Source organism: Saccostrea echinata, unplaced genomic scaffold, assembly GCF_033153115.1.
Source record: "Saccostrea echinata isolate AGI-Se365-2 ecotype Australia unplaced genomic scaffold, CSIRO_AGI_Sech_v1 ptg000029l, whole genome shotgun sequence".
NCBI classification, from domain to species: domain Eukaryota; kingdom Metazoa; phylum Mollusca; class Bivalvia; order Ostreida; family Ostreidae; genus Saccostrea; species Saccostrea echinata.
The window spans coordinates 1,427,056-1,447,896 of record NW_026889778.1 but is presented as its reverse complement, the minus strand read 5'-3'; the positions used below and the strand labels follow the sequence as shown (position 1 = coordinate 1,447,896).

At 34.2% G+C, this 20,841-nt stretch overlaps 1 protein-coding gene across 1 annotated transcript; it reads right to left on the bottom strand.

The window, feature by feature from the left end:
* Positions 1-1,927: 1,927 nt before the first annotated feature.
* LOC133194307 (uncharacterized) lies at positions 1,928-20,296 on the bottom strand. Its single transcript, XM_061330288.1, has 3 exons — positions 19,408-20,296; positions 17,000-17,037; positions 1,928-3,673 (listed from the first exon to the last, which is right to left on the bottom strand). The coding sequence occupies exons 1-3, from the start codon at positions 20,294-20,296 to the stop codon at positions 1,928-1,930; spliced, it is 2,673 nt and encodes an 890-aa protein (XP_061186272.1).
* Between the last annotated feature and the right edge of the window lie 545 nt (positions 20,297-20,841).

The window sequence follows — 20,841 nt, the reverse complement described above, 5'->3', positions numbered from 1 at the left end:
TTTAAATACGATTACAAGTATTCATAAATGTCTTCCATTACAGTTTTACTGTCGATTATTTAAAAAAAGGATCAAAATAAAACACCAAAATCATACAACATTATTATAATTTTTTAATGAATCATGTCTGTTTAATTCCATATGTTCTATAGTATAAATTTGCTTTTGATATCTTTTGGATATCAAATTATTTCTACCTAGAGTTACGTTCAAACACATATTTTTCTCTTCAAAAATATTCACCACGTATCAATAATTGTAACAGATCACAAATATATAATGAACGAAAACTCTTCAAAGAAACCTAAAGTAAAAAACAAAAATAAAACTCTTCAAAGAAACCTAAAGTAAAAAACAAAAATAAACAGCCATTAAATAAGAATCAAACAACAAAAGTCACACACAAAGACTGTTAAAATATTGGTCGTTGTTTGCATCATTTGGCACTGGAACAGTACAAAGAGTAACACAATTGGAAGGATTTTTACGGGCACATACGACAGTGAGTTGCTGATTACTGTGGGCTTCTCTTGCAGTTTTATTTGTGAATAAAAATAATTGTTATTCGTATCTGCGGGGATTCAAGTATGTATGAATCTAATTGATTATAATATCCTGTCCGAAAGTTTTCTACATGTCATCATCACAAACGAGAGTCAAAATGTTAGACACCTTCCCCTTGTTAACAAGTATATTATAGACTAATTACATAAACCCGTCATATAATTCTGTGTCTGTACATATATATATATATATATATATATATATATATATATATATATATATATATATATATATATATATATATATATATCTATCTATCTATATATATATATATATATATATATATATATATATATATATATATATATATATAATAATTAACTACGAGAGTTTTTCGAAAAGTTTGCGAACCATGTCAGTCTTTGTTTGCTAAGTTTAAGAAATTAAAATGAGCATTTTATCAAGTTCAAAACCATTTATTTTGTTAATGTACGAAGTTTCATTCTATGTGGTTGAAAAAATATCTTATTACTTAATTTTAAAATTAACATGTTTTGTAACCACGGAGCACACATAACAATATTGTAAGTCAGAAACATAGCGTCATGAGTTTCTCAAAAATACATTGTACTCTGCCCATACATTTCACACAGTTTGGTCCAATACCCACTCATTATAAACGTTTCTCTATCACTTGAAATTTATTTTGCCAACAATTGTTATAGTGGCAATATTTGTTCATTAATGTTTAAATATTTTTACAGCGTAACAGTGCTTTCACAAGATCAGCAATTGTGATAAGATTTTTACAGATAATCCGTTTCCTCTGACACAGACCGTCCTCATGTGATAGCCTATATCATTCAAATACCACCTGCGCCCCTTACACACTCACACATGATTCGTTTTTTATATATTTCCTACTTCCATCAGCATTTTCATAGTTTATTCTGGAGTTTTCGAGATGTACACACAAAATTGTATCGTTAATTGCTGCTCTGTGACATTCTACTACGTCATCTTATTTTGCCTGTCTCAATGAGGACAATGCTTTTCTGAAATTGATTTCTGTTCAACGATGCAAAATATTATGTCATAATTTGGAATTTGTTTTCGTGAAACGAAGAGAAGAGAAGACTCACCAATTCATATCCCCCACGAAATGTGAAAATTACATGCTGCTTTAAAATGTTTCTCCTTTAACACCAAAATCAAATCAAATCAAATCCCTTCGAACCAGTAATTTTTCATGAAACCACAAAAATATGACATGACAAAAATAAATTATTTTACATTACTAAATTTTTACCTGCTCCGCGATTCCATTTTCGTAGGTTTTATTCTGAATAACTAAGAAATATATCAGGATATTTTTGAATTTTTTATTACACGTCATACGAATTTTTTGTTAAAACATTTCTACCTAATTTGAATATAATATGGCATTAAGTATAAAAGATATGACAGAAGTCCACGAACTTTTCGAACAACCCTCGTAATTAGAATTACCTGTGAGATGGTCATGCCTCTCAATATATCTGTAAACACACACTCTGTTGTTCCTGTTTGATCCAACCCAGAGAAGGTGAGCCCTGTCATCATAACCCAGGCTATATGGCTCCTCTTGTTGGTCTGTCAATATCAATGACAGGAATTGTCCGTTCTTGTCAATCATCTGAATTGTGTTAGTGTTATAATCACACACTAGGATATGTGACAGCGCGTCCGTACAGACTCCACGTGGTGCTACTCGTGGTCCTACTGGAGGTCCCGTGTAGGAGAAACGGTGTTTTCCTTCACGTTCTATGACCACTATAGCTTCAAAGTAATAGTCAGACACAATAACATCTCCATTGCGATTTTCTGTAATGTATCTAGGTATACCATACAGTTCCTGACCTGAGTTGTTGTGGTGTATTGTTTGTGAGAGTTCACCTGTGTCGTTGTATCGTGATACCTTGGCTGTATCGGAATCCGCATTTCGCATTCCGACCAGTATATCACCATTGCAGGGGGAGCAATAAATACAGCGTGGTTTCCATGGTTCTGTGTACTTTATAAGTATATACTTGGTTCCCTTATCTTTGGAGAGTTTGGTTATGTTTCGATCCTCGTCTACATAAATAAGATCGGATATACCATTCACTGTATATAACCCCCCATAGCCACTGCCACTTCTATCTGTCAGATGATATAACCTGTCACCTGCTGTGTTTGTCAAGATGAGATTGTTGTACATATCACTGACCCAGACCTGGTCTGAGGTGACAAAGGACAGGTGATCTACACCTCTAACACCTGTAACCTCCACTGATTTCTGTAACACTGGTGTAGACATCAGTTTCAATAGACTTTCATTTCTTACTTCTCTTTTTCCTCTTTCTGTGATTTGGATTTCTCCTAACTTAACCACATCTTTCTTGTTGATTTCCTCAACCAGAGAGAGGAGAGCGTGCTGTGTAAGATGAGGGGTGTCCTTTATTTTAAGAAAACGGGGCTTGTTCAGGAATAAGAGGAATTTAACCGGTCTGTTTGCTGATTGTTCAGATCTGTGTTCATAGTTCTCTATGCTTGTGAGGTGTCTGTTCATTTTTCTCTTTTGTTGTTTTAGTCTATTCATCATATAACTCGCGTATCTGATTTTAACATCATATAATATATTTTGAATGAGGTTCTTAAGTCTCTGGGCTTTTACTGACATCTCTGATTGACGATTTGAAATTTCTGTGTGACAAGTTTTTATATCAGTTTTTATTCCTGCCAGTAGAAAACAGCTGTTGTAGAGAGTCTGGCTCCTGATGATTTGAATAATTTCTTTGTTTTGTTGACGGTTTGTTTTATATGCTGTTCTTATGTCTAGTATATGGTGTTTTTTGTGTCCTTTACATTGCAGACAAATAGGAAGTTCACACGACTGACAATATAAATGGTGAATTCTGCCTGAATGTCTCACACAGGTCTCTTGTTTTGGGATGTATTCATATTTCTCACGGTAAATTACAACATCATGGTATATAGTATCTAGATCAATAACATGTCTCTCTTTACACTGTATACACAGTTCGTGTTTACACGTGTTACAGTAGAATTCTGTGTCCCCCTGACATTGAGAACCCTGTCGAACTTTACATTCGGTGCTGACTTCTGGTTTGTCCATTATTTGAATGGTCTACGAAACACAATCTGCTGAAATAGAAAAGAATGTGAAGATAACAAACAGAAACAAATTTTATAAATACAGAAAAGAATACAGAATTATGAACGGGGCAAACACACAGACCCCTGGAAACACAAAGGATTGTGTTATATTCCTCGGAGGATTAATCATATCCGTCAAACACCCCATAAACCCTCTGTATTGATCTGGTCAAAGGGAGTAATCCGTATTAGACACAACTAGTAAAAAAAACAATGTCCTAATGATTGGTATGACACATATCAGTAAAAATACGACCCAATGATAGATTTTGTTTGAAAACAGGGTCATTTTCATTGCCATAAAATTTACAACAGGCAGACATTTAAGGAGATTTTCGACAGCCCATTAACATCATTTTTTTTTTGTCAGTAGCCTACCTCGGTTTAAAGATTGGCTGTATGTAGGGAATTCTCTTGAAACCGAATCATCTGGAAGACCTAATACCACAGGCAGGCGATTGTGGAATATTACTGCAAAAATAAGTGAAATTGATGATGGAAAAGGTATAGTCACCGTGTTTGTCATAAAATTTAGTTGTTAGTTGCTTATTAAAGTTTATATTCAGTAACAAAAGATGGTAACCATGTCAAAATACCCCGCTTTCAGTAAGGTCATAACGATGAAATGGGTTGTAAAGTACTGCATTTGAAGTTAGACATTTACCTTTGACTTATGTGTACAGGGATGTTGTAATTGTAATCAGTAATCGTAATCAGCTGTAATTGATTACAGTTTTCTGAGTAATTATAAGTAATCATTAATCATCAATTGTTCTGATTACAAGTAATCGTAATTTAATCAATTAGTCTGAAAAAGGCCCTGTAATCATGATACTTTTTTATTACTTTATGATTACAATGGTAAAAATGAAGTGCATAAATTCATATACATTGTTGTGTTTCACTGTTTATATTTCAGGCTAGAAATGTGCATATAGATTTATCTCCTATTGTGAAACTGAAAATGATTTATTTGATTAAACGCCCGTTTTTACATAAACGTATTCAATGGCGTCGACAATAAAACTGTAAATTATTTACATATAATATATATAACTGTACATTTAGAGTTATTATTAAAATAAAGCATCAAAGTCGCTAAAGAAGTAAATTTTTAAGTTGTTTTTGAAATCATCAATAGATTTTGATTGTTTAATATGCAAAGGTAGTTCGTTCCACAATTTTGGTCCGATGGTTCTAAAACTCCTGTCACTTACAGTTTTTCTTTTAATAAATGGGACTGTGTATTCAGTGTACAGTGTTCAGGCATCTTTAAAAATTATGTCTATTGAACTATGCAGCGAGTACTTTCAAAATGTTTTGCAATTCATCTAGTCTGTTTAGATATTATTGTCAGATGTATATGTACTGGGCTGATTTAAGTTCATATATTTTGGAGCTGTTATGTCGTTGTAACTCTTTATACAATGAAAAAGGTAAAGATAACTCGAACAGTGATTGATCTAAAAAAAAAAATCTACAAACAATGCAACTCACTATAAATCTCAACTTTGTTTTATTTACAAGAGATATAAGAAATAGCAGCTAGGATAAAATAGATGTGCTCTGGAACAGCTTAATTTACTGTTAATGCCTCTATAAAACCTAACAAATAAAAGTTAATTAGAAGGTTAATATGTCAACATAGTCAACTACATGTATAACAAATCTCCATTGAATGCTAACATTTCAACAATAATAACATCTAATTTGATTGATAAATTATGGGTTCTTTTTCTTTATTAGACAAAATTCTGGCTATCAGTTAAAAAAATCAAGCATCTATGAACACGTACACCCAAATTTCCTTTAAAATGCTAATAATTAAAATTGATTTAAATCAATGAAAATGAGTGTATAAATGATTACTGAATAAAATGTGCAACAAAACATTTTTCTACTAAACATTGAATTAACACATAAATATGAGCATTAAACGAATAACTAGGACAAATGTTTTTAAAAATAAATGTAATCTAGAGTAATCAGAAGTAATCATGATTACACGAAGGAAAAGTAATCTAATGTAATCGATTACTTTTAAAAATGGATGTAATCGAATTGTAATCAATTACTTTCAAAATCTAAAGTAATTGTAATTAAATCGATTACTTTTAAAACTAATTAACCAAGACCCTGCTGAAGGGATGGGGGAGGGGTGATCATGACAAGGGTTTTACACAGAGATAAATGACATTTAGAATAAAAATGCCATGTCTTGCTATATAAATCATTTTTAAGTGGGAAAAATTGGAAAATCTGTAGACCTGAAATTTAAAACTGGAATCAGGTTGTCAAATTTCAAGTTGTTGCTCCCTGAGTCTTATGTCTGCAAACTTAAAATCGTTGTATATTTTAAAACTTTAGTAAAGAGATCTGACTTTTTTTTATATATCTATCAACAGAAGATAGTAATTTAATCAAGCACAAGTCATTCTTTTAAATGCGTAATTTTTTTAAAAAAAAAAATTAAATTATTTTTTTTTGTAAATCACCGTGTCCGTGAAGTTATCTAACAGTGCAGCCTAAATTTCAAAATCCCTTTCACAGCTGACCAATCTCAGCACAGTTCACTTGTTTCAGATGTTGGTGATTAAATTGACTAATTCTTTTTGCAGATAACAATCAGTTCAAAGGACCTTTTAGCAAATATTTTGGTTTTTAAATATAACAAGTAGGTATCAGAAAGAGTTCATATGACTCTTCCGTATGTTTCTCGCACAAGCTTAATGTATCTCTTAATGAGATACATCCGGTAAATGAATACATCAGCTATAAAGAGAAATAGAGATATCAAAATTCCTTCCTTCCTGTTCTATAAAATACAACAAAAACCTTCAACTCTGCACACTAAGTTAGATGCAATAAATAAAGATTTATTATTTCTTTTTTAATTTCTTTTTGTTTAGGTAGAAGCCCTTAATTCGGATTGGGGTAAGGGCAAAGTTTCAAAGACAATGAGAATTTAAAAAACTTATAAATCTGTAACACTAGTATTTCATTCTGTCACTTTTCAACATCTGTCGTTTCAGACTTATACTTTGAAATTAATTTTTCAGTGAATGAAGCGTAGAAAATTTGAAAGTTATATATTCCTACCAAAAATATAAATTTAGAACTTTTAAAATACGTTTTCCACATATTACCTCCCTATATGAGTCATTCATATTTACATATGTAAAGACGATGAAAAACAAAATAAAAATTAATTCTACAACTTTGAATTGATAGTAGTGAAATGGGGCCATTTAAAAAAAAAATAGATCACGCATTGCGGTTTTACATAGAAGCAGATAGCAGAAATATCGAATTAACCAAAGAATGTGTAAATAAAAAAAATTACCTGAACAAAAAAAGCTTTTTTAATTTATTTTATATGCTAGCTTTCTCTTATTTAGAAAGAAAAAAGTCTTTTTAAATGCACATTCCAAACCTCATAACATATGATGAAAAAGGTAAACTAACAATATTTCATTATCTTCTTTTCACATATAGCAAAGCTATACTCCGAGGGTCGTTCAGTAATTAATGCAAAAGGTCATCATAAAATAAGGAAAACATGAGAAGCAGTTTTTACATATTCTTTATCCCTCAAATTATTTCCTGTTGACCTATGCACATGTCTTACGTCTTTGTACCCATAACCAGAACTCCTCAGCATATACTTCATCTTTAGGACAAGAGCAAGTCCTCCGGGAATAGCCTCTGACGCGGGTTTGATAAATTTGCTATGTCACTCACAGTCAGTGGATAAGTGTATATCTAAGTTTTATAAATAGAAAATAAGTAAGAAAGTTCATCAAGCTAATTTGTGTAAGAATTTGGGAAAAAATAAGTTAAAAAAATAGAAATTTGATTGTAGAATTCCGAGTTTGTGTACTAATGCATTTAAGATACTTGCATATAATTTTAAAAGAAATTATAAAACTACCCCTGAACGAGAGCATTGTACAAATATGTGATTTATTTGTGAACGGTTGGCAGATTTGTAAAAAAGCAGAGGGGGAAGGAAATATCGTTATGGTAAATAAAGTATGTTTTGCATACATCGTAAGTTCATAAGTATCTAACACCAATTATTTCAGGCTATGACATGGCGTTCCTTAGAAATTAATGCGTCGTTGATTATATATGGCATATTAAAACAAAAAAGGTTGACCACATACATGTATTTGGTAAAATTGAACAACAACCCTTACCATTCGGTGCATGTGTTTCCTTGCTGCCTTTTTTCCTCCATTACTAGGAAACTACAAATGCGGAATCAAGTTCATCTTTTAGGTCAAAATCTACGGAAGCACACCATCGTTAAAAATATCATGTTTTCTTTTTATGCAAAGCTGCTGTAAAAATATATTTGAGAATGGAAAAAAAATAAAAATTATTATAATGTTTTGCTATTAAAATCTTGTATAAAAAAATCATCTCTCACAGTTACTGACCTTGAAGGGTCTTAATACGAAATAAGAGTGTCTCCACACAGACTGTCCTTCAGCTTAAGATAATCTTCATCACAATTTGGACTCCAGTGTCAGGGTTTGTTATAATTAGTCCTCCGAGGTCCTTATGCTACAGGAGGTTTTGATATATCAATAAGAATTTTCACTTGCTGTCCTCGGAATTTCCCTATTTCTTGGAAAAGACGAGGAAAGTCATTTTCGACGTTATCTCCATGCGTTCCAACTTTGTTAATAACTTTAATAATGTTCAGTTCATCAGTTCACTCGCAATAGGTTATCCAAGCAGAGATCATCCTCTCCTCTTCACTAAATAGAAGGTACACACAGTGTATTTCTGTGAAGCTTCTATGTTCACATTATATGTGCCGAGCACACAATATGAAACTAGTTTTTCTTGAACGTTTCCTTCGTGTAAAGTTGGTTTTCCAATCTCATAACGTTTCTCATCTAGAATGTTCACAGGGAATCCACTGTCAGCTAGCAATTTAAATTGTCGTTCAGATTCGTTGTAACATAAAGGCCTCGTACTGTTTTGACACTCGCTGTGCGTCTTATGAGTTCAACTCCAGTTACAGTAACACTGTAACTATAGCCAGAATTATTGTCCTCTTTGTTGACGGTTCGCAGCTCTGTTAAGGCTGCATAAAGGGGGCGGGGCCTAATTAATACGGGAAATGTCTACTGTGACATCACACAAATATAGCAATTCCTCACAACAACAGAAAATGAAATAATTTGCGGTCTTAAACTGCATAATAGTGATGAACTACATCAAAATGTACCACTGCATTCATGTTTGTCGCTAATTGAATCCCATACAGCAAGCTTTAAACAAGTCACTGATCGCAATGCACTTGTCGACATGACGTCATCATGGTAAAATTTGACGCATTTTATGTGCAGTAAGAGGCGGATCAAGTAATGTTTCCACAGTGAAAAACGCATTTCATTATTAAACAGAATATTGTTTGCAAATCTTAGGTAGACCATTAATACGAATCTGTAACCTTTCTTTAGTGCCATTATTTAAAAACTACCGAGAGAATGTATTTAATTAATTCTACCGTGTTTTTGTGTACAGGGTTTGCATGTTTCACGCCGAGGTGCCTCATTAAATCGCCTTTTCGCAAGAGCATACACTTAATAGATCTTAACCATTTTTTGAATACGCATAATGGAAACATTCCTTAGCTTGAAAAGTGCTACTGTTTTCCTGAAATCGAGAGCATTACTAAACAAACAAGCATTCTGAGAGTATTGCATTAGCAATACTAGTTCCCTACCGGCAAGTGTAATCTGGTTCCCGTTAAGAATTGAAAATGCCATAATTCAGTCAAAAATCAATGAAGCGGAACGAAATGCAAACTTGATCTATAACTAATCAAGGTAAAGACACATACCAAATATCAGCTCAGTATCTGCAAGCGTTTAGAAAAAAATTGCAGAAAACCCTGAAAAATTGAAAAGGTCGTAATTCCGTCAAAAATCATTGAAGCGAAAAGAAATGCAAACTTGATCTGTATCTCATCAAGATACACTCACATACCAAAAATAAGCTCAATATCTGCAAACGTTTAGAAGAAAAGTGCGGGAAACCAAATGGGACAGACTGACAGACAGACAGACTGACAGACAGATAGACGGACAGACAGACAGACAGACGGACGGACAGACTCAGAGGAAACCTATAGTCCCCTCCGGTTTCACCGGTAGGTGACTAATAAATAAAAGACATGGTAAAGGTCACACACATTTCGACTAAAACCAAATAACTTGAAATTTAAAGGGAAGAAGGACCTTTAGCTGAAAAAATACTTGTCATTCAATTTTTTTTTAATTTTGTATATTTCGAATAAAGTATGTCCCACATACCTTAAAACAGTTATATCATTAGCTTTCTTACCTTATTTTAGAGATATTGATTGAAAAATATTATGCCCTACAGTATCTAAGTGGAGTTTTAATTCTCCATGTTTCCGGGCTCATTACTCCGTCCATAATTGGATTTTTAAAGCATATATAAAAAATATGTAAGTGAACATGTATCTTTTAAAATATTTCAGAGTATGAACTGGGTTTAAAATTCGAAAAAGCAAGTTTCATCTATCACATTGCATCTGGATAGGGAAAATTACGAACTTTTTAAGACAACTTAAACAACAAAAAACGTAATTTACAAAAAATCCTATCATTCAATATTTTTAAATTTACGTTGAAATGCAAGTCCTTCAAATTATTGATTAACTGTAAAAATTTCGAATGGTGAAGCTGACCTCAATATCGCTCAGGACATCGTTAAAGACGACATAAGCAGGACAAAAACTTGTCATGTTTACATTTCTCGAGTACAGGAAAAACCAACTATGACGTCACACGTAAGCTAAATAAGCGAAATAAGATATACCTACACAAGATTTCCGTCATCAGCCATGCAAAAATAATTTTCGTGTTCCCCGTTTCTCAAAATACTTCATCATATACTGATTATAACCTGTTTTTACGTAATAATACCGCCCTTGTATTCACCGAGTATGATCTTGCTGTACTAGCAAATCGTGTATGACGTCACCGACTTTTTGGATGCGCAGTTTAAAGAAACAGGGGAGTGGATCAATCTTTTTTCATAATTTGTTAATGTTTACAAGAATGTTAAACTTTTTATTTTTTTAATATCAGATGGTAATTAAAGAAAAGAAATTGTCAAAAATTTATACAAGAACTGATGCTTTACACGTTTTGCACTTATATAAATGGAGACTATGACGTAGTTTAACAAAGTCATGTGACCATGTGTCCTTCATCCCCTTAAACTAATAAAATGCGATTTCTATTTAAAGCATCAGCACTTTTCATAAACTACAAGTTATATAGATACAATTTTTGACTGAAAATTTTAATTCTAATTAGGGTATGTCCTTGCGATTGATTGATTGATTGATTGATTGTATTTTGTTTTACGTCCCTCTCGAGAACTTTTCACTCATATGGAGACGCCACCACTTGCCGGTGGAGAGCTGCAAATTTTGTCCTATACTCGGCACTTACGGCCATTGAGCAGTGAGGGATCTTTTTCGTGCCAGCACCTACTGCGACACGGGACCTCGGTTTATACGATCTCATCCGAAGGACCGGTCTCCACGTCCCACAGTGGGATTCGAACCCGCGACGTAAGGATTAACTCCTTACTTCGCGACTCTAGAGCAGACGCTCTAACCACTGCCCCACGCGGGCGACTATGTCCTTGCGATTTTGAAATTCGTTTATGACCTACATACAGTACACATTACATGCTTTTATCACGTGACTGTCAAATAACGTGACCAAACCAAATTCCGTATAGAACGGGGTATACAATGTTATTTCAATTAAAATCAAATTCATGTAATAATATAGTACCTTTACAAAAATAAAATTAAATGATAATTAAAAATAAAAATAAATTAAATAATAAAAATATATTCAGTCTAAAAAGGTATGTATTTATGCACGCTTATATTCCATTGATATCTTCGTAGTACGCCTTAACAGTTCTGAGATTCCTACTGCGAGGAGGAGGTCAGAGGTCATCGAGCCTGTAAGTGCTGTTGTTTTGGACTCCGGTGAAAAAAAAATGAAAAATACTGTTTCCAAAATGTTTTGAAGAGGATTGAGTAAGTGTATATATATTGAATAACGTGGTTTTTAGTGATATAGCTTGATCGATTTTGCAAATGATTTGGCCGTTTTTTGCGCTATTGGAAACTTTCTTTGTTTGGAGTATGTGTTTGGTTCGCCCTTGAGATCAGCTCACTTTATAGTGTAGGGTATAGTGCACAGTGAAATAACGGTTAAGTAACTGAAGTGGCTAGAATTTTGATACTTTCTGGATTCTTTGATTTTCATTCAAATTAAATATGTCGGCATCTGATACTACAAAGCTTTTAGCAGAAAGTCACTTCATTATATATGGCAATGAAACAAGTAGTGAAAACAAAGAAAACGTGAAGTGTGAAGTGACCTTGGCATCAATACACTGCCTCTTATTGCAAATGAATTCAAAACTAACAAACATTGAACTGAAAAACGAACAACTGGAAAACAGATTAACAGCAACTGAGGCCGAAATGGTGTCTTTGAGAGAGATTCGAGGATCCATCGACTCTGTGAAATCGTACGTAAGCAGACTGGATGAGGATGTAAGGAATATCAAGACTGATTTTTCAAAGTCTAGAATCTAATGTGAGTGGATTAGGAAAGGTGTTTGATTCGGTAAAGGAGTCAACGGAGGCTAATAAAACAGTGATAAATAACAACAGAAAGAGTCTAGACCAGTGTATACAGATGCAGAAACTATCAGATACCAAAAGGGGGCGGGTCTATACCTTGTGCAAGCAGGTTAACGTTTTTTAAAGAAGGATATCACTCTCCCGTTTTTACAGATTGTAACCATCTTTAATAAGGCTTTGTCATTTCTACTTGAATAGGGTACGTGAATTTTTAGCAGTTTTATAAAATGAGTTGTCTCATAAAGAAATATTTTGTTTGTTACTAAAAAGAACATAAAGGTTTCTCAAACAAGACACAAATTCGTTTTATGGTTCCTAATTATATTACTTAGTTAAATAAGGTCTACTATGGCATCACCACAAAATTATGTGATTTAAATTATCATTTTCAATGAAAAGAAGAAGAACATCAACTATAATTTTGGAACTTTTTCCCCATATCACACAAATGATATGTATTGCCTACAGTTTCTCAGAAAACGGTTATTTGTATGTTCTTGATGTCTTCTTTAAAATAATATTTGTTTGAATATGGATATCCAAGTTATTTTTCATATAATTTCAAATAGAATACCGTTGAAATTCTTCATTTTCTACATAATTAAATGATAGCTATAAAATACTTGATAAAGGAAGCTTGAAATAAATACTGTGGAATCATCTTTGTTCGCGGGGGATCAGTGTTCCTGGATTTCGTGGGTCACCCTTACCTACGAATTTACATCCCCTCGAACAATTATTTTGTCAACATATTCATTTATTGAATCTACAGAATAAACGAGCAGCCCACGAAATTACATCCCCACGAACCAATAAAATTTTGCTTGTCCACGAACATTGACACCCCCCCCCCCCACACACACACACACACACGATATTAAATGATTCCACAGTATGATGTAATAATGAATCTGGCACAAGAAGGTCGTCTAAATTTATTCACTAGATCTTGACCTGAAGAACAATCGATAATTGTACTTTTTATTTGTGTATTTTTACTTGTCAATCCTAAAATATTCTATGTGTCATTTAATTCCTGAATATACAAACATACAAATAAAAACACAAGATGATTGAACATTGATTGCCCAAATATTTATTCATTCCACTTCCGATGTTTTTGGAGGTCAATGTTTGCTCTGCTCCCTAGCTATTTGTATTGTCTAAATGAACTTTGAGTCTGAATACTGTTCGTTATATCTGTATTTCATTTTCACTACCGAACATGTATCCCTGCTGGTGAACAGTCTGTCCCCTAGGATACTTGTCGTTCGGTACTTATTCATTCATGAGTACGCAGAATAACGAAATGATACTGGCAGACGCATCGATCAGTATAAAAAGGCGTCACTCTTTTGAGTCTATAAGGGACGCAGACTCTAGAAGTTCAATCGGTGCCCCTCAGATAATCCTCAGGGATATTATACATATGTCATATGTGCAGTCTTCAGATTCCAAGTTTTGGTATAAAACCAATAGTTCATACAATGAATTGCAAGAATGTAAAGTTTCTATTAGAGAAACTATTTTCCGATCCCACTTGCTCTATTTCAAAATATTCTGTGAAAAATTTGTAAATCTGTGATACTAGTATTTTGAGTACTAGGTCTTCTAGTAATCTTACTGGACAGGGCTTCTTTATCAAAACTTGGGAAAATCTGAATTGCAAATCTTCTAATGTTGTTCTACGGAATAGAAAGTACCCTTTTTGGCTTGTTTATGTTAGTGAAACCAAGGGTTCATTAAATAAAAGAATATCGGGGCGTATATTTCAAATTAACAACGGGGGCCAGCAGCTTCTATACCAGCATTTCAATTTACCTGTTCATTCTATTTTGTCAATGAAAGTTCGAATTCTACAAAAGATTTACCATCATACTAATAGCCAAATCTAATAACCCATCACTGAGTACACCTTTCCACAGACAACGAGAAGAATACTGGAATAGAAAAGTAGGCACGATCTTTCCATATGGTAGCAATGACGATGTCGATAGTGTTGGGAATCTGTCAAGCCCACAGCGTAGCAATGTGAATGTGATTGGACTTTCTAACAGTACACATAGACGTAAGAATATTCATGGACATTGCTCTCATAATAAACCTATTATACACAATGCCTCCTTTGATTCACTACTACCTTATGTACATAAACAGTAAGGCCTTCGTCACATTCGCACCAAATTTTACTCTGCTCCTTTGAAAGTTTTGAACAGTCTATTTGTAAAAGTCAAGGAAAGTCCATATTTGGATTTTTCGACACCAGAATACAGGCTTGGATCTGTGAAAATGGATATTGTAAATCATAGGGTCTTTAAATCGCCACGTTTTGCGGAAGAAAATACCGCTCAAACAACCCGTATGTTCCTTAAACTTCAATATACCAAGAACAAAGGAATTGATGCAGTTAATATAAACAATATTCTTAATCACAAAAAGGTCCAGCCTTGTATTCCACCATATTTCAAGTTAAAAACTTCACTTTGTATTTCTTACAAATATACATCGACAATTGCTTCCAAACTTTTCAATTATATAAAAAAAAACCTCTACAGTGCCTAGATATCGAGCATCTGAAACATAATCCTTCAACGTTTTCATGTTCTTTTTCACCTTACAACTAATGTCCTGCTGGACACTTCATTACTGGTGACGTAAATACAATTCATAGTGAGGACCTTAAATCACTTATTACAAGAGGGCCGAAGTTTAGGGAATCCCGATCTTTCACCTGGCGTCATAATTTAATAAATATTATGAATTCAGTAGAAGAATACACCAGACCATGGGCTAAATATGATAAAGAAGACCTTGAAACGTTATCAGAATGGTTGAATATATGGAGATAACGAACAGTATTCAAGCTCAAAAGTCCATTACAAAATAGGAGCAGAGCAAACACTGACCTCCAAAACATCAGAGGTGGGATCAGGTGCCATGAAGGAGTGAGCATCCCCTGCCGACCGGTCACACCCGCCGTGTGCTCCTTGTCATGATCGGGAAATATCGAAAAAAAAATCGTCGACAATTCAGTGTGTAAATAATGGCCTAACAATAGGTATGAAAAACGTCAGGATAAAATGTATCAGATGGATGTTAAAATAGCGCATTATGCGCCTGAGGGGCAATATGAAAATCATCCTTTTGTCTTAGATAATGTAGAAGTAAAAGGAATTAGATTACACGATCAGTATGTACTGGTCCCAGCTGACAAAGCAGGTAACAACATTGTCATTGTTTGTAAGGTTCATTATTTGAATTGTATTTTAGAGGAACTAGGATTTAATTCTGCAAGTGGTAATCCAACTTATACCCATATCTCCCTTTCAAAAGAGGAAATTCTTCAAAACCATATGTCAGTTTTAAATGTTTTTTTTAATATTCTCAACAAACAAAATGAATTTGAATTACCATACCTATACTGGATTCCAAAACTCCATGAAAATCCTTACAAACAAGGATACACAGCGGGTTCCAGCAAATGTTCTACCAAGCCTCTTTAGTCCTCACTAAAATATTTACAGCAATGAAGGAGAAACTTCAGGAGTACTGTACAACAGGTCTTTCAACAATCTGTTGGAATTACTATGGGTACCAATTGTGGACCCTTGTAAGCAGATTTTTTTTGTATTCATATAAAGCAGAATTTATCTAAAAAATCTACATGAGAAGAAGAAAACACTTGCTTTGCTGCGGCCTTCAACTTCGACGACGTATTATCAATAAAAAATAGTTACTTCCATTCATATGTCATATGTCGACTCGATATATCCCAATAAGCTTGAAAAAGGAAACCACAGAGTCTGACACATCTGATTCATATTTGGATATTCTACAAGAAAAAGACTTAAAAGGTAACCTAACAGCAAAGCTTTATGATAAACGTGATGACTTCAATTTTTCGATCGTCAACTTCCCGTAGTTGTATAACAATATACCCTTATAATCTTATAATGGGTTTTTGTTTCCCAGTTGATTCGAAACGGAAGAGCATGCTCTACGTATGAACAATTTCTAAAACGAGGCAAGCTATTTGAAAAACAAGTCCATAAAACAAAGATATCAACATCCTCGTTTGAAGTCATCATTTCGTAAGTTTTATGGTAGATACAATGACCTTCTCAGCAAATACAACCTGTATTTAAGTCAAATGCTGACTGACGTTTTTCATACTAATTTTTAGGCCATTTTTACACACTGAATTTTCTACAGATTTTTCCCGATCATGACAAGGAGCACACGGCGGGTGTGACCGGTCGGCAGATGATGTCCACTACTCCATGTCACCTGATCCCACTTCTGATGTTTTTGGAGGTCCATGTTTGCTCTGCTTCCGATTTGTATTGTCTAAATCGACTTTGAGCTTGAATACTGTTCTTATCTCCATATTTCACTCTTACTGCAAAATATGTCGTAAACCTTACACTGTTTGCAAAGAAGACTTTATATTTTTAAACCCTTACCCGATACTTGATAAATTACTGTTTATTATCACACGAATCAATTTATACAACCCATATCTTTTGAACTCTTTAAAGAAACGTTTATATTGATTACAATAAGTAACCTTACCTGATAATTTTGAAATTCTTGTTTCTGATTACTGTTGCCTATCAATTGAGAGGAGGGTAAGAATTATGCTGTCTGTAAGAGTTGTCGGTTTGTGAGAAAATTTTGAATTGTTTGTTCCATTTGTAAAGAAATGCGTAGGATATAGCTAGGTTATACTTAACCTGAATATTTGTCATCGGCTTGACCTCGTTGGAGATAAACATTTTCAACAAGGTATCACTTCTGATCAGGTCACAATATGACTGTGTTAAAAATACAGAATTATCTTTTATTTTACACCTTTCAAAACACCTTTCAATTACATCCTAGGCAGTTAATCCTCCGGTTTTGCTAAATAGCGGGCGAATTTACATTATACCCAGCAAATCATTATATATAAGCAAGTAAAAATTTATTTGAAATAAATTTAGGACGATATGATATAGAGTCTGTCACATCTGCTTCATATTTGGATGTTTTACTGACTATAGACTATAAGGGCCAACTAACAACTAAATTGTATGACAAATGAGATGACTTCAGCTTATCCATCGTCATTTCAAGAACATGCCCCGAATACGATCAATTTTTAAACCTAGGCAGGTTTCTGAAAGATAAATTGATGTTACAGGGATTTCAATAATCTTGCTTAAAGTCAGTGTCTCGTAAATTCTATGGTTGTTATAATTACCTTGTTAGCAAGTATAATAATCATTGTTTTTATACTGAATTTGATTACGGAATGTTCAGTCTACCTGATCAACACCAGGGCTCAAGGCGGGCGTGACTGGTCAACAGAGGATGCTTACTCTCCTAGGCACCTGATATCACCTCTGGAATGTCCAGGGGTCCGTGTGTTATGCCTTCTTCACAAATTTATATTGTTTATAGATTTTTTTGATATCGATCACTGTTCGTTATCTTCACACGCTTTTTCATTTACACTTTTGTCTTTTTCAAGCAAGTTATGCAACCAGACAAAATATAATCTCCCATTCTCATAAAAAAAACTTGTAACAACATCGTCTTTGTCTGTAAGGCTCATTATTATAACTGTATCTTAGAAGAATTTAGCTTTAATTCTATGTCTGGAAATCCTACATATACTCAGAATTCACTTTCTAAGGATGAAATTCTTCAAAATCACATTTCATTTTTTGATACTTTATTCATTCCAATCAACCAAGTTGAGTTTGATCTACCCTGCATATACTGGATTTCTAAACTTCACCTTATACAACCATTCCTCACAAAAAAAATAAACACTAGAATTTGATGTCATAGACAACTATTTTTTCAATAAAAATGAGAAAACACTTGTCGTGGCTATCAACTCGACATATAGATATATCGACGTCGTTTTACCAATTTACAATAGTTACATTCATTTATGTGTCGATTCGATATATCCCAGTGAACTTGAAATAAAAGACATCACAGAGTCCGCCATATCTGATTCATATTTGGATGCTTTACTGATTACATACGATAAGGATCAACTGACAACAATATTGTAAAATATTGAAAAACTTCAAAACTACAGCATTTCCATTGTCAATTTTCCTTATTTATGTAGTAATATGCCATAATTACCTGCATATGATGTTTCCGTTTCCCAACTTATTAATCTCATGATCATGCTTTGAGAACGATCATTTTTTTAAACCGAGGCAGGCTACTGAAAGATGAGTTGATGTTACAGAGATTTTGACGACCTCCTTTAAAGTCATTATTTTGTAAATTTTATGGTCTTTAGAACAACCTTGTCAGCAATTATAACCTATTATTGGTCCGTTTTTTGGCGGACGTGTTTCATTCCAATTGTGAGGCCTTTGTTTTTATACTAAATTTGACAACGGAATATTCCGTCTATCTGATCAAAACGTAGGGCTCGGGTGGTGTGACCTGTCAACACGGGATGCTTACTCCTCCTAGGCACCTGATCCAACCTCTCGAGTTTCCGGAGGTCAGTGTTTAATGCCCTATTCACAGTTATGAATTGTTTGTGGAATTTATATGATCAATCACTGTTCGCTATCTGAACCTTTTTCATTGTCGTCCGAGTGGCGCAATGGTTAGAACGTTTCCTCTAGAGTCGCGGGGTAAGGAGTTGATCCTTATGTCGTGGATTTAAATCCCACTGCGGGACGTGGAGACCGGTGCTTCGTATGAAACCGTATAAACCAAGGTCCCGTGTTGCAGTAGGTGCTGGCACGAAAAAGATCCCTAATTGCTCAAAGGCCGTGAGTGCCGAATAAAGGTCTTAATTTTTAGCCCTACACCGACAAGTGTGGAGTCTCCATATGAGTGAAAAGTTCTCGAGAGGGACGTTAAAAAATAAACAAATAAAAAACCTTTTTTAATTACACCACATGTTAGATAGTTCTGTTTGTGTGTTTATATATATATGTATCTTATTTATTAATTACAATGATCTGTCAGATAGTCCTGTCTGTCTATGTATCTGTAAACACACACTCTGTTGTTGAACTCCGATCCAATCCAGAGAAGGTGATTTTTTTCGTCATAACTGAGGCCCTTTGCTCCACCTATGCCTAGTTTTCGTGTTTGTATCAGTGAAAGAAACTGTCCATCTTTGTCAATCATATGCACTGCGCTGGTACTAGGATCAGACACCAGAATGTTTGAAAGTGCGTCTGTACAAATTCCATATAGTTCTACCTTCGATGATGAGGAGGGTTCTGGATACACGAAGCGGTACACTCCTTCTCGATCTGTTACCATTATAGCATACCTGTTCCAGTCAGACACAATGATATCTCCATTACGGTTCTCTGTTATGTAGGCAGGTAAACCATATAGTTCCTGACCATTGAAATGCTGTATTGTCTGTATGTGTTGCCCTGTGTCATCATGCCGTGTTACCTTGGCTGTATATGGAGTTGTACTCGCTACTAGCAGATCTCCATTAGAGGGGGAGCAATACACACACTGTCTTCTCCATGGTGCTGTTCTTTTTATTAGTATAGATTTTGTTTTGTTATCTATAGAAAACTTGTTAATGTTATGGTAGTCGTCTATATAAATAAGATCACAGGAAATAGTAGTTGTGTGTATCCCACACTTATACTTTTCTACATCTGTCAGCTGATGCAGTGTGTCACCTTCTGTATTCGTCAAAATAAGAGTTCCATCGTCATTAATCCAAACTTGGTCTGATGTCACCTGGGAAATGTGGGTTACTTGTCTAAGACCTTTCAGTGTTATATATCTGTGTACCAATGGTGTAGCTTGTGTTTTTACTGTCCCTATGATTTGAATTTCTCTCAGTACATGAAACAGAATCACATCGTTCATGTTTGATTCACCATTATCAGTGAGGGAGATCAGGGCGTGTTTTGTAAGATTAGGATGTCTTTCATTTTGGGAACACGGGTTTTCTTTAGAAATTCTAGGAATTTTACCGGTCTGTTTGCTGAATGTTCAGATCTGTGTTCATAGTTCTCTATGCTGGTAAGGTGTCTGTTCATCCTTTCTGTCTGTTGTAGTTGTCTGTCCATCATATATTTTTCACATCTGGCTTTTCTAGAATATATTTCGATAACAATGAATATCTTTAGTATCCGGGCCCCAATTGACAAATTTGTTTCCCTTTCAGAGTTGGAAGTATGACAAGTTTCTACATAAGTTTTGATTTTTGCCAGGAGAGAAAAGCTGTAATGGAGTGTCTCACTTCTGATGTTTTGAATGATTTCTCTAAATTTTTGTCGGTTTGTTATATATGCTGCTCTAATGTTCTGTATTTGGTGTTTTTTGTGCTCTTTACATTCAAAACAAACCGGAAGTTCACAAGAGCGACAAAACTTTTCATAAATTCTCTCTGGATGTTGAACACAAGGCTC